At 46.9% G+C, this 15,700-nt stretch overlaps 1 protein-coding gene across 8 annotated transcripts in view; it reads right to left on the bottom strand.

The window, feature by feature from the left end:
* LOC110529380 (C-terminal-binding protein 2) overlaps positions 1-15,700 on the bottom strand; it is a 115,621-nt gene that overhangs the window by 38,646 nt on the left and 61,275 nt on the right. For 5 of the 8 annotated variants that reach the window (XR_005052858.1, XM_036985339.1, XM_036985318.1 and 2 more), the window contains exon 1: positions 9,043-11,053. The exons of the other annotated variants lie outside the window; for them this stretch is intronic. Coding sequence is in view for 4 of the 5 variants with exons in the window: in XM_036985339.1 (XP_036841234.1) it covers positions 9,043-11,038 (1,996 nt within the window). In the remaining variant the exon portion in view is untranslated. Of the gene's footprint in view, positions 1-9,042; positions 11,054-15,700 lie in introns of those variants that run through there. 8 annotated transcript variants of the gene reach the window in all.

Here is a 15,700-nt window from a genome sequence, read left to right as displayed (position 1 = left end):
TTACAGCAGAACACACAATTTACACACTTACACAGACACAGCTGGAAAAGCTAAATGAGGTGTAGCAGTGCTTGTTTATTAGTGCTGATGTTGTCTCGCCAGAGCCATGATGAACGAGACTGACTCCTATCGCATGAGCTAACGTAGTCATGTGCCGCTGGTGTGTGTGCGGAATTGAATCAAGTGGTGTAAAGTACTTAAGTAAAAAATACTTTAAAGTACTACTTAAGTCGTTTTTTGGAGCATCTGTACTTTATTATTTATATTTTTGACTACTTTTTCTTTACTACATTCCTAAAGAAAATAATGTACTTTTTACATTATCCCTCACTAAACACAAATGCATCATTTGTAAATTATGTTTGAGTGTAGGAGTGTGCACCTGGCTTTCCGTACATTTTAAAAACAAGAACATGGTGCCATCTGCTTTGCTTAATATAAGGAATTTGAAATTATTCATACTTTTACTTTTGGTACTTAAGTATATTTTAGCAGTTACATTTACTTTTGATTCTTAAGTATATTTAGAACCAAATACTTTTAGACTTTTACTCAAGTAGTATTTTACTTGATGACTTTCACTTTTACAGGGAGTAACTTTCTATTAAGGTATCTATACTTTTTGGTACTTTTTCCAGCACTGATTGAATCACACATGAAATCCCTCTCGTAAGGTTTAGAAGTTGGATAAGACTTGACAGCGAGACATTCTAACTTCACAAAGCTATCACATCTAGGCACATTATTGTCAGATAGATACCTCAAGGTATAAAAGCAACATAAAATACCAGATAGAATAGGAGAAAATAGGTACAGAGAGAGTAGGGACACATGTCGAGGTGAAGAGCAGGACTCCTAACCTTCCCTTACAGCTACTACTGTACAGCCACACAAACAATGAGATTCCCCTTCCAAGATGGCCTCCCTCTGGTAAAACACAGCCAGCCAGCTTAGTGAGAATTTCTCTCCTGCAAAGCTTCTATATTTCCATATATTCTCATCTGGAGAAAATAAGGTTAGTGTAGCCACTTCTGCTCAGTAATTTAATACCCATGAAGTTTTCATTTTCTCTAGATGAATTATTAAATGTGACCTGCTGCTTGGCAGAGAGGTAGAGAGTAAAAGAGAGGTAGAAGAGAGGGAGTGTGAAAGAGAGGGAGGAGGGATGAGGTCAGATACAGCTTCCAATTTATTGTTCCCATTCTTTCATTTCATTCCCCTTTAATTTTCGTACTCTCTCCCCCTCAGTCTCTCTCTAGCTCACGCACACCGTCTGTCCCCAGACGTCCTCACACCATCTCAGATAGCAAACCATACTGTATAATTCCGATAGATCATCTTCGTCAAAAAGTTATTCGAAATTACTATGGAATAAATTATGATATTACAAAATAGCTCAATTAAAAGGTTGACCATCAGATTATAACATTAAACGCTATGTCTAGTTACAGCCTTTTCTATTGCATGTGGAATTAGGATTTCAGGGATTATAATCTCTTCATTCATTTCTATGGGATTACCCAACCATGGGGTGTGCACAGTATTCTCCCCTCCCTCCCCATTTCCTCCTGTCCTCACCCTTTAAAGGGACAATCTGCAGTTGCTGCATCCATCTTGGGACTTATAAATGAATGATATGTACCCATTGATTCTTGAAGGATTATGAGTTAGAATTGTCTTAGTTCAACTGTCGTGCCCCATCAGAACCAAAATATAAGGTTGTTATATGTTCATAAACAAAGTAAACATGGTTACAACTATTATTTTGATACCATGGATGGTCAGTCCTTGCATCCATAGCTCTTTCTATGAATTTGAGTGGTCACATTTGTCCAGGCCATTCCCTCAGCTTTTTACCGAAACAATGGCGGGGAGGGCGCTTGTATATAGTTTCAACGACTGATTGCCACATTAACAGATGGCATGAAGGGAATTTCAGCTCATCTAATCTCTCTCTCTCTCACAACTCAAAACCACAACCACAGTCATGAATGAATGTGCAGAGCTGAGTACGGAGAAGCAATAAAGGAACATTTTTCTCTCATTCAGATGTTTCTTGTGTTGCATTCATGTTCCTTATTTTTGCAGACAAATCGAAAGAGAGGGTGAGCGATAGAGAATGTTTGCACTTTGCAGATGTAATCGTAGTGCGAGGCAGAGCCACAGAAAGTAGATAGAGAGATTCTTTATATTGCCAGTTGACCATTAGTGATGAGGACAATTTACAAAAAAAACATCTGCTTGGGAGTACTCTACTTTCTCACCCTTTTGACCTTTCAATTACCCCTTTTTCCTCCTCATATACACTCATTTACTCAATAATATACATGTCTATCTCAAGAATGCATGCAGCTCTACTGTTTGAAGGACAAACGTCCCTGATGGATAAGTCTTTCACATTACACGGAAATGCTGTACTTGTAGGTTCCAAAAAGACACAACTCGACATGACTGTCTGAAGTTATTCACAACACGCACACAATATCTAGATAGAACGTATTAATGTCGCCATGTACCCAAGGCCATGTAAACGGTGCAAAGTCAGGCACTTGTCTATCATGGGAACTAAAGTTTACCCACTACACAACCTCTCCAGGGAGGACTCACTGAAAGGCATGATAAAGACCATCACTTTTGACCTCCAGCCAAGATTACACCTGGAGTTTTACCCTCAGACAGGGGGTGGGCCCTGCTGACAGCCTCATCTCATCACCAAGGCAACCCCATCCTTAACTGATGGTTGACTACGCCATTACAAAGCCCATCCCCCATCACCATGCAGTACTAGCCTAATGCACACTGACTCAATGATTCTTAATCCTTCACTCAAACCACTGTGTGTGGATCTAAATACTGAACTCATTTCAAAATATAATCTACCATCTAGAGAATCAACTGCACCACAGATCATAATGCCCATCACACTATGGAAGAGCTAGTTTAGTTTGTCACGCGAATACTGACCTGGACTGGCATCACGCTGTGTGGAATCTGAGTGGAAGCACTCCCAGGGAGGAACTAAGGAAGAGGAGGTGCCACTCAGCCATATATGGGCATGATAAAGATGGGTGATGTCTGGAATGACCATTTTTGGACCTTTACACGATTGGACTTCCCATAGCACCAAATATTGGCAACTAAATAATTTAAGGGCATAATTAATGGGGAGGAAAAGTCTTGCTTCACTAAGGGTGATACTAATGAACTGATTGAGCCTATTGGCATATCACATCTAATTATTTATGTAGGCTTACTAATTATGGATTATGAAGACGGTTGAGCAGAATATGTCAAATGGTTGAGATATTCCCTATATCATGTTGTCAAATGTCAGAAATTATACTCAGATAGACATACTCCATGCAACCAAAATAACTGTTGAACCTGATGATTTCTACAATGCAAAATTATATAATCTCCCACTCTCATAAAGGACACACGACAGTACAGCTCCTTGGTCATATTTCATGAGGTGACTAAAACCTCATAATTATTTACATTTTAGTCAATTAGCAGACACTCTTATCTAAAGCAACTTACAGTAGTGACTGTATTAATTTTCCTAGTTTTTTAATACTGGTCCCCCACGGGATTTGAACCCTGTGGGGGACTACTTCCGGCTTCGCGTTCCTAGGAAACTATGCAGTATTTTTTTTTTTTTACATGTTATTGCTTCCATTGGTACCCCAGGAAATCTTAGGTTTTATTACATACAGTCGGGAGGAACTACTGAATATAAGAACAACGTCAACTCACTATCATTACGACCAGGAATATGACTTTCCCGAAGCGGATCCCGTGTTCTGCCTTCCACCCAGGACAATGGATCGGATCCCAGCTGGCTACCCAAAACAACGACGTCGTAAAATGGGCAAACGAAGCGGTCTTCTGGTCAGGCTCCAGAGATGGGCACATCGCGCACCACTCCCTAGCATACTACTCGCCAATGTCAAGTTTCTTGACAAAAAGGTTGATGAAATCCGAGCAAGGGTAGCATTCCAGAGAGACATCAGAGACTGTAACGTTCTTTGCTTCACGGAAACATGGCTCACTCGAGAGACTCTATCGGAGTCGGTGCAGCCAGCTGGTTTCTTCACGCATCGCGCAGACAGAAACAAGCATCTTTCTGGTAAGAAGAGGGGTAGGGGGGGTATGCCTTATGATTAACGAGACTTGGTGTGATCATAACAACATACAGGAACTCAAGTCCTTCTGTTCACCTGACTTAGAATTCCTCACAATCAAATGTCGACCGCATTATCTACCAAGGGAATTCTCTTCGATTATAATCACAGCCGCATATATTCCTCCCCAAGCAGACACAGATGGCCCTGAACAAACTTTATTTGACTCTATGTAAACTGGAAACCACATATCCTGAGGCTGCATTCATTTTAGCTGGGGATTTTAACAAGGCTAATCTGAAAAGAAGTCTCCCTTAATTCTATCAGCAAATCGATTGCGCAACCAGGGCTGGTAAACCCTGGATCATTGTTATTCTAACTTCCGCGACGCATATAAGGCCCTCCCCCGCCCTCCTTTCGGAAAAGCTGACCACGTCTCCATTTTGTTGCTTCCAGCCTATAGACAGAGACTAAAACAAGAAGCTCCCGCGCTCAGGTCTGTTCAACGCTGGTCTGACCAATCTGATTTCACACTTCAAGACTGCTTCGATCACGTGGATTGGGATATGTTCCGCATTGCCTCCAGCAACAACATTGACGAATACGCTGATTTGGTGAGCGAGTTCATTAGAAAGTGCTTTGACGATGTTATACCCACAGCAACGATTAAAACGTTCCCAAACCAGAGACCGTGGATTGATGGCAGCATTCGCGCAAATTTCGCGCGAACTACTGCTTTTAACCAGGGCAAGTTGACCGAAAACATGACCGAATACAAACAGTGTAGCTATTCCCTCAGCAAGGCAATCAAACAAGGAAAGCATCAGTATAGAGACAAAGTAGAGTCGCAATTCAACGGCTCAGACACAAGAGGTATGTGGCAGGGTCTACAGTCAATCACGGATTACAAAAAGAAAACCAGCTCTGTCGCGGACCAGGATGTCTTTCTCCCAGACAGACTAAATAACTTTTTTGCCCGCTTTGAGGACAATACAGTGCCACTGACACGGCCCGCTACCAAAACCTGTGGACTCTCCTTCACTGCAGCCAACGTGAGTAAGACATTTAAACGTGTTAACCCTCGCAAGGCTGCAGGCCCAGACGGCATCCCCAGCCGCGTCCTCAGAGCATGCGCAGACCAGCTGGCTGTGTTTATGGACATATTCAATCCATCCTTATCCCAGTCTACTGTTCCCACATGCTTTAAGAGGGCCACCATTGTTCCTGTTCCCAAGAAAGCAAAGATAATTGAGCTAAACGACTACCGCCCCGTAGCACTCACTTCCGTCATCATGAAGTGCTTTGAGAGACTAGTCAAGGACCATATCACCTCCACCCTACCTGACACCCTAGACCCACTCCAATTTGCTTACCACCCCAATAGGTCCACAGACGACGCAATCACAGCCACAATGCACACTGCCCTAACCCATCTGGACAAGAGGAATACCTACGTGAGAATGCTGTTCATCGACTACAGCTCAGCATTTAACACCATAGTACCCTCCAAACTCGTCATCAAGCTCGAGACCCTGGGACTCTACCCCGCCCTGTGCAACTGGGTACTGGACTTCCTGACGGGCCGCCCCCAGGTGGTGAGGGTAGGTAACAACATCTCCACCCCACTTATCCTCAACACTGGGGCCCCACAAGGGTGCATTCTGAGCCCTCTCTTGTACTTCCTGTTCACCCACAACAGCGTGGCCATGCATGTCTCCAACTCAATCATCAAGTTTGTGGACGACACTACAGTGGTAGGCTTGATTACCAACAACGACGAGACGGCCTACAGGGAGGTGGTGAGGGCCGTCGGAGTGTGGTGTCAGGAAAATAACCTCACACTCAACGTCAACAAAACAAAGGAGATGATTGTGGACTTCAGGAAAAAGCAGAGGGAGCACCTCCCTATCCACATCAACGGGACAGTAGTGGAGAGGGTAGTAAGTTTTAAGTTCCTCGGCGTACACATCACGGACAAACTGAATTGGTCCACACACACAGACAGCGTTGTGAAGAAGGCAGAGCAGCGAGGTTAGATTACTCATTGGTTATTACTGCATTGTCGGAACTAGAAGCACAAGCATTTCGCTACACTCACATTAACATCTGCTAACCATGTGTATGTGACAAATAAAATTGGATTTGATTTGAACCCACAACCCTGACATTGCAAGAGCCATGCTCTACCAACTGAGCTACAGCATTAGCTCAAGCACCCTTTTTTCAAGAAAGTGCCATTAAATGCAAATGTCCCCACTCCAGTGAAACCTTTCCTCCGCTCCCTAAACGAGAAGGTAATCTTTCTGTGATTACGACCAAAACCCCCGTTGCCTAGCAACACACAATTAAGGAATATGCTTTCAGAGAGGCTTTGCAGGCCGTCCATTAACAGATGAAATTACCAAAGCAACAAATGTCAGCCTCATGCACATGAATTTGTTGTGCTGAGCGTGTTTAACTTGAGCTAGTGTCATGGCTGCAGACTTTTACAGCAAAGAAAGCTAGCTAAACAGAAGGGGTCCTTTTGACATAAACAGAAGAAGCACCATACTTTTTCCTGAGACTAGACAGCTTTCAATAATCCATTTGTTCCCAATCTGTAGTGGAGCTGTCAGAGCCCATGGCTCCAGAACTGGGGGAATCCATGGATGCCAGCCTAGTCCAGAGAGAACTGAGTGAATCTGTGGATTAGCAGTGTTGTAAAAGGAGGATCTACAGGATTAAACCCTCTCGCTTCTCATTACAGTCACTCAGAGAAAAGACACAATTGTTGATCGGCACATTCAGTTGATTTCAGCAGCACAGCTAGGACGCCAACCAACCGGTAGAAATAAAGCAGGCGCAGCTCATGGCAGCTATCTCTTCATATGCATTTTTAATCAAACAACTTTGATGATGAATCACACTTGTTGAAATCATAGCCTGTGCTGGAAATTTCGCACATCTTCCACATTTCTGTATCACCAACATTATTAGAGAGAGAGACACATTTAACAATGTAGTTCATTTGAACATTTTCCACATAATTCCTTATCATTCCCTACAATGGTCACTGCTGCACCTGAACAGATCAAAGTGTACGCAACAAAACACCCAACCTACTGCGCCAGGCTACTCCAATGTATCTCATTACCATGATGCAACAAGATCGTCATGTTTACTACAGTAGGGGCCGGGGGGAGAGGGGGTGCGTGGCCATTACGGGTCTCCTCTACATTGCAGAGAGATTTTTGCTGAAATAAAACTATAAGCAGGATGATGCTGTAAGCTGAGAGCACTCTTACACAACCCACCAGCCCACCAACCTACCAGCCCACCAACCCACCAGCCCACCAACCTACCAGCCCACCAGCCCACCCTCCCAGCCCACCAACCTACCAGCCCACCAGCCCACCAACCTACCAGCCCACCAGCCCACCAACCCACCAGCCCACCAGCCCACCAACCTACCAGCCCACCAACCCACCAGCCCACCAACCCACCAGCCCACCAACCCACCAGCCCACCAACCCACCAGCCCACCAACCCACCAGCCCACCAACCTACCAGCCCACCAACCCACCAGCCCACCAACCTACCAGCCCACCAACCCACCAGCCCACCAACCTACCAGCCCACCAACCCACCAGCCCACCAACCCACCAACCCACCAACCTACCAGCCCACCAACCCACCAGCCCACCAACCCACCAGCCCACCAACCCACCAGGCCTGTAGATTATGGCAGATTTAACAAGTTTGCCCTTGCACCTTGCACTGGACAAGCTCCAAATGCCTTTCGGATGAGGCGAAGGGAAGGGAATACAGCTCCTAAGCAAAAACTCACTCACACAGACAGACAGACACACACCACACATGCACGCATAAACTCATGGCTCCAATTCTCCTACGTTTAACAGTGACCATGAAATACTGCCCAGCCAGATTGGTTGGACAAAGACAGCTACTGACATGGAATGTTTATGCTTTAAAAGCAGCGTTGCTGCTGACGACAGCACACACAGTACCACATCACCCAGTCCTTACCCCACTCCCACACTCCACCTTGGTCATCAAAACCATTGCGTGTGACAAATACTAGCATGAAACAATACAGACGACAGCAAGAGTCGTAAAGTGTGCAAAGATGGCTGACAGTTGACACGCGAGAGTCTAAAACACATCACTCAGAAAAAGGAAGGTACTCTCAGAGCATTTCAACGGGGACATTTTAGGATCACAACAGCTGACTATAGATAACTAGGGCATGGGTTAAAGCCAGTCATACCCCCCCCCCAAAAAAAGAAAACCACAGAATATGGATAGAACTAAAGCCATTCACACAAAATAGGGTAGCCTTTATGTGAAACATCAAGTTGAGATGCTTATCCATTGTCAACGCAATACACAGGTTAGCAACAAGCTGAGCTGCATACAGCCAACAGACTAAAATGATGTGAAAGCAGCAAAGACATCAATTCATCTCAATCCACCGGAAAAGTATCTACAACACTTGAACGTTAAGTGGGAACCAGATAAATGGCCCTTTTCAGCTCTTGGTTTAAGAGCACTGAAAAACAGTATCCTGTATTCGATTCATGCCAAATAGGTGTCATAAAGTGAGCAGCGTCATAGCCTCACATATTCAACTATTATTTGAGAAAGAGGTTATCCACATGTCAAGGCTATCCTGACAAGAAAGGGTATAAAAGAATGAATCGTATTGAAAAACCACAATACCTAATTGTTGTCTTAGCTACAGTACAGAGTGAATGGTTATATAACCAAATCCCTCATTTCAAATAGAAAAAACGCAATAACTGCAACAAGAATGCAATGAAGAATGGCTCCTTTAGTAACCAATGAATGCACTACAGCCAAGAGACTAGGGGAGCGAAGGAAGAGGAGGGAATGCAGAAGGGATAAAAGTGTGCTTTACTTGTATCTGGTGATGCCATGGTGGAGACGATGACAGGTGGGCCGGTACGGCGGCTAAGCTTCTGGTTGGCGGTCATAGCACTCTGGCTCTGCATGGTGGTACCCACGGGCATCATGGCGCCATCAGACGGGGTGCCCCCAGCCTTGCGCATCATCTGAGGGCTGAGGTGGGGGCTGTGCATGGGCGACATGGGTTGCAGGCTGCGGTCCCGCTTCATCAGCTCCATGGGCACTGTGTAGTTGGTGGAGTACGCCTTCGGGGCCTGCTGAGGTGGCGGCAGGGCAGGCATGGACACTGGCATCTGCTGTTGTTGAATGGCTTGCATTGCAGCCCCTGACATCTGCTGGGGCATGGCAGCCATCATCTGCATGCCCGGATGCATAGGGACACCTGGGTGTTGGGAGTATGCAGACACGGGCCGGGACTGGACAGGGACCATGGCACCACTGTAGGGCCCCGGGGTACGAGGTCCTGGGAAGCCCTGGGTGGTTTCTAGGAGGTGCTGAGAGGGAGCGCTATTGGGCCTCCTGGCCATGGCCTCGGCCATCGCGGGGGAGATGGTCTGCATGACACCAGGGGTCTGTGGTGGCATCAGCCGTGGATCCATGCCCATTGCCATGGCCTGCTGATGATGTTGGTGCTGTTGCTGCTGCTGCTGTTGGAGGTACATGTCAGAGCGGTGGCTGAAACTGTTGGAGCGGCCCCGCATGGGGGCCTGTTGCTGGGATGTGGGTGTAGGCTCCAAGGGCCTCTTGACACTGATGGCTACCCGCGACAGCACACGCGCCTGCCCTAAGTTGGGAGCCACAGAGCGCACGTCATTCTCTTCCATGACTGCCAGCATGCCGGTTGTGTCAAAGCCCTGCTGGATGAGTGAGGAGATGGTACTCTCCGAGAGACCCTCATTGCGAAGCAGAGCCAGGAACTCTGGGTCGGCATTCCTCTTTGGGTCTGCAGGCGTCTGGGGGGCTGTGGGAGGTGGAAGGGGGAGGGCTACAGGGGCTGGTGGGGGAGGAAGAGGGGCAGGAGCTGCGAGAGGAGGGTTGGTGTTGTAGACCTGCATGTTGGTCTGTGGAGGCTGTTGTTGTACTCCGTAGGGCGAGGTACAATCCTGCCTCATCATCATACCTCGCTGTTGCATGCTCCCATCCAGCCCCTGCGTGTTAGGATCCACCACCAGGCAGGTGGCTGTGGGCTGCTGCTGCCGATGGTCCAGGGGACGGCCGTTGATGTCGGTGTAGACCGGCTGTCCAGCTAGAGGGGGTGGCTCAGATGCGTACCGAGGCGAAGATGGTTGTTCCATCCCATAGTGAGCAGGAGAGCGCTGGCCATCTGGCATCATCTTGGCAGCGGCAGCTACAGCTGCAGGCTGACTGTAAACCTGGTTCATGCCATGGGCAGTTGGCGGAGGAGGGGGAGGAGGAAGAGGAGAAGCCGATGGAGGACCCGGAGGTCCGGGCCTCCCTCCCTGTCCCTGGTCCCATGGCAACCGTCCCACTGGGTTCATCCCATAGTGGGACGGGGATCTGTTGATCGGGTGAGGCTGTGGCTGCTGTGGCTGCTGCTCCACCCGGTAGAAGCCCCGGGGATCCTCCGGTGGTCGGGGAGCCATAGCAGGGTCATGGGGATAATATTCCTGGGAGACGACGGATCCTTGGTGACTATGAGCCATGGTTGGACGGTCGTAGTGGTTTAGCTCAGGGACTGAGCCCTTTCTCATTTCACGGGGATCAGCAGCGTAGCCCTGCTGGCTGTACAGAGAGTCCTGGTAGGAGTAGGGGTCTCGTTTCAGATCCAGGTCAGGAGGACGCACCCCAGGGGGTGGCTCGTAGTAACCTCCTCTGTCTCCCCTGTAAGACAGCGAGTTGCGTCGGCCCGCAATCCTGCCTTGGTGGTCGTAAACGCTTTCTCCCCCGGACCACTGCCCCTCATTCCCCCCCAGGGTGTCCCAACTGTGGGAGCGACCGATATTCAACTGCTTGCTGGTGACGAGCATTGGAGAGAAAAAAACAGAAGACAGCTTTACAGAGGAAAAAAAACAAGCAGGAGTAGTTGGTGTTTTCTTTCAAGTGTTCAGTTACACTTTACATCAAGAGTGGAAATGGAGGAGGGAGGACGGAGGAGGAGGAGGAGATGAAGCAGTGGGGTGTATCGTTTCACCTGATATCCAGCTGTAAGGTTTTTGGCTCCCCTGAGGTCCTTGCTATCAGGTGGCTCCCCCTTGACAGGCAATCCTTGAATAATTAATCTCTGGAAATATTATTGCTGGTGGTGAGAAGGGATAGAGGACACCACACACACACACACACACACTGTGCAAATGTTGCAAAGGCAGCAGCAGCTACTCCACTGAACCACAATGACAGGGTCCGTGCTTGGGCTGGCCACCAACTGTGTAGGCTACCCGACGCGGTGAGAGGAAGAAAAAACTGGAAAGGAGGGAATATTAGAGGGAGTGGGATGGGAGAGGGTCGTAGGCAGGGGCTTGTAATAATCCAGTAGGGTTTTATCCTTCCCCTACTCTGGGACACTTTAGTCGCTCTGGCGATTGCTATGAGGGATTACCGTCTATATAAAGCCTGATTAATTCCACTGCCCATCGTGACGTCACGTGAACCAGATAAAACATATCTCTGATTATTCTGCCCATTTACGAGGGGGCACACCTTCATCCACATCTGTTGCCCGGGACACTTACCTTGGACTGATCACTTGATTGGGTCGTCAATGAGTTGCAGGCTGGCTGGGTCTCGTTCATTGAGCAAGAGGAGATTCACGCCACACCGCTAGTATCCCTCAGGGAGGGGGAAGGCAGGCAGGCGGGTAATTGAAAAGAATACAGATCTCACTGCTGTCTCATGTGCTGTCAGGAAACATCAAATCCACTCTGATTGGACACTAATCTGTTGCCGGCGCCGACGCTGCCAGAGTGACCACGCAACTGCTGTGAAACTCGCCCAAAATGTCACTTACGCCTGTGTAGCCTCCTGTCCCCCCTCACTGAGAGGACCTGATAATTGTCACGAGAGGACCGGGACTCTGAGAAACAGAAACCATGGGTGGACATGGGAAACAGACTGTTAAAAATATTCACACTTTGAAAAATGATTAGAACAACATATTGTCTGCCACTCACAAAAATGAATATAAATTATTAATTGACCTTGAGAAATAAGCATGAAAGAAACGAGAGAGAAATGCACCCACGGATTGTCCTCAAAGCACAATTTACATGTACAATTGTGGAACTAATGCCATTTGTACCCAACCACATTCTATCTACCTGCTGTTACTACAGCACTCCACCCAAAGCCTTGCTGATCCACTTTACAGAGCAAAGCTCTGAAACTGGATTTTGCCCTGTCAGAGAGACTTGGGGAGAGGTAAAAGGGGGGAGAGAGCATTTGTGTCACCACACATGCAATCCCTAAGCAATCCCTCAAACCCTCTGGGCGTCCGTCCTATCCTCACAGTCCCTTGTGATACCTTGTCCTTAGGCTTACTGTACCTACCTGCCTGGCCAGCTGACACTTGATCCCTGTTGGAGAGCTTCCCTGTTAACTGTTGTGGCAGAAAGGACGCCTTCATTTTCATTAACCCAGTCCTGGGATCAGTGCCGGGGCCTCATGTTTTCTGTTGTTATGACAGCTAGGGGACCCTCTCAAATAATCCACCACGTTGACAAATTATACTAGAGTTTACCCTACATTTGCTTTTTATACAATCGTGAAGACCCAGATTGGACACTGGACTTCAGTGGTGGATCATGCTTTCGTTTGTTAATCAGTGTTGCGTAATTAGGGAGATAAGAGATTGCACTGGACAGGAAGTAAGTGGAAAAGCTGAAGCGCCCACTGCTATTGCATTGTGGGTTGAGAGGAAAAAGGGGATTATCGTTGACACTGGAATTGACTTCAGACCAACTTAGTTTGTGTTTTTTTTTTTAATACTAGTTCCAGGAAACTATAGTTGACAGAAGGAAATAAGGCAAGTGAGATGGAGAGAGAGGGAAATGGATGGATGAGAGAGCGAGAGAAGGAAGGCAGCTTGGGGGCACTGATATTAAAATGAGAGCGAGTTTCTCAATTCGGTTTCATGCTTGAAAGATTATCACGGTGAAAAGTAAACTAATTAAGTCTTTAGGGACTTTGGGGAAACCAAAAGGCCTGCACATATGTAGAAGCACGCAGTTATCTATAATAAAGAAACCTTACGTAGCATATGCCTTGTGGGAATAGGGTTAAGTTAACTTTGCAAAACATGAATATCGGTCACTGGAAACCATTGTCCTGCCACCAACAAACCCTGTGTGTACGTACAACCCGTGTTTCAACACCATCAGAGAAAACATCAAAAGTCCCCTCTTACTGATTTCCTTCTGTGATCTGGTTCCCAAGAGAGAGAGTGCTAGCCTAGACCACACATCTAGATAGATCTAGATAGAGAATGTCTGGGTGTGTAGATCTAATCATACAGGAGCAACGAGGCAAAGACACTGTCGACAAACCAAGGATGAAGTATCCCTATTCCCTATACACCGGAGTATATACATTACATTAAAGGCATAGTTCACCCACATGACTAAATCACATGTTGGTGTCCTTCCCCTGTAAGCAGTCTATGGACAAGGTATGACCCCAATACATGCTTTGGTTTTGTTTTCCCTTGCACTTTTTCAAATGTTAACTTTTGAATTGGATTTGTGCCCCAAATGCTAAAAAGTTAGCATTTGAAACAGTGGCTAGTTAAACAAAACCAAAGCATGCATTGCTGTCAGGCCTTGTCCATAGACTGCTTATAGGGTAAGGTAACCAATAAGTCATTTTGTAATTTGGGTGAACTATCCTTTCAAAGCTGAGATCCACAGCGCCACTGGTCGCATTTGTTATTGTTTTGTTTTTGAAACAGCGCAGAGGAGTGCAAAAAAATAAATATCATAGTACATACTCTGCTGTTCTCTCGCACTTGCAATGACGTGCCAGTTTCACCGCCTCAGATTCCAACTTTAAAACGCAGTGTGACATTCAAATGCACAGACTTGTGGAAGTACGTACACTATTATGAGAGAGAAGACACAACAGTGAGCCACTTGTACAAACCAAGTATTTTCCGCTACAAGTGGTAATATTTCTTGGTACACCTTGGTATTGTAACTGCTGCTCTCATTGTTCTGCCACATGAACAGTCCAGGGGTTCCTATTCAACAGGCTGTCATTGTTCTGCCACATGAACAGTCCAGGGGTTCCTATTCAACAGGCTGTCATTGTTCTGCCACATGAACAGTACAGGGGTTCCTATTCAACAGGCTGTCATTGTTCTGCCACATGAACAGTCCAGGGGTTCCTATTCAACAGGCTGTCGTTGTTCTGCCACATGAACAGTCCAGGGGTTCCTATTCAACAGGCTCTCATTGTTCTGCCACATGAACAGTCCAGGGGTTCCTATTCAACAGGCTGTCATTGTTCTGCCACATGAACAGTCCAGGGGTTCCTATTCAACAGGCTGTCATTGTTCTGCCACATGAACAGTCCAGGGGTTCCTATTCAACAGGCTGTCATTGTTCTGCCACATGAACAGTCCAGGGGTTCCTATTCAACAGGCTGTCATTGTTCTGCCACATGAACAGTCCAGGGGTTCCTATTCAACAGGCTGTCATTGTTCTGCCACATGAACAGTCCAGGGGTTCCTATTCAACAGGCTGTCATTGTTCTGCCACATGAACAGTCCAGGGGTTCCTATTCAACAGGCTGTCATTGTTCTGCCACATGAACAGTCCAGGGGTTCCTATTCAACAGGCTGTCATTGTTCTGCCACATGAACAGTCCAGGGGTTCCTATTCAACAGGCTCTCATTGTTCTGCCACATGAACAGTCCAGGGGTTCCTATTCAACAGGCTGTCATTGTTCTGCCACATGAACAGTCCAGGGGTTCCTATTCAACAGGCTGTCATTGTTCTGCCACATGAACAGTCCAGGGGTTCCTATTCAACAGGCTGTCATTGTTCTGCCACATGAACAGTCCAGGGGTTCCTATTCAACAGGCTCTCATTGTTCTGCCACATGAACAGTACAGGGGTTCCTATTCAACAGGCTGTCATTGGTGGCTGCATGTTTCACATCTGTGAAAGACACCATTAATCAGAGTATCTAATCTCTCCAAGGCCACCCACACGGATGCCTATGTTTAATAAGCCCCCTACATCTCATTGTCACTCATACCCCAGCACCCTGGCTCGATATGAATAATGCATCTTAGTCAGACAGACGGGGGGAGGGTATGTATGCCACGTGTGTGCGTGTGTGCGTGCGTGCATAAACTCACATGTGATGAGCTGATTTGTACTCAGTGCACAGCAAGCGTGCGTGACCCTGGATCTGTTCTGAGCCTTTGACCCTGTTCAAGGCAGCTCCTCTCCGTGTCTTCTGACATGTTACAGTGACAGCTCTTCGGTAACGTCCCATTACGCTAAGACACGCCACCGCTGTAGCCAGCCTTGTTCAGACATGAATACTGACTCGACCAGACATCAAAAAACCAACTGCCTCAATATTCATCCACAGTGGTTTACTCATTGCATGATTAGAATATTAAAACACATGAGTTGGGGTAGTAGGCACACTGTAGGTGAGAGGTAGAATAGGGATTCAATTACATTGGA

Source organism: Oncorhynchus mykiss, chromosome 1 (genome assembly GCF_013265735.2).
Source record: "Oncorhynchus mykiss isolate Arlee chromosome 1, USDA_OmykA_1.1, whole genome shotgun sequence".
Classification (NCBI taxonomy): Eukaryota; Metazoa; Chordata; class Actinopteri; order Salmoniformes; family Salmonidae; genus Oncorhynchus; species Oncorhynchus mykiss.
This window is presented reverse-complemented; position numbering and strand designations above follow the sequence as displayed.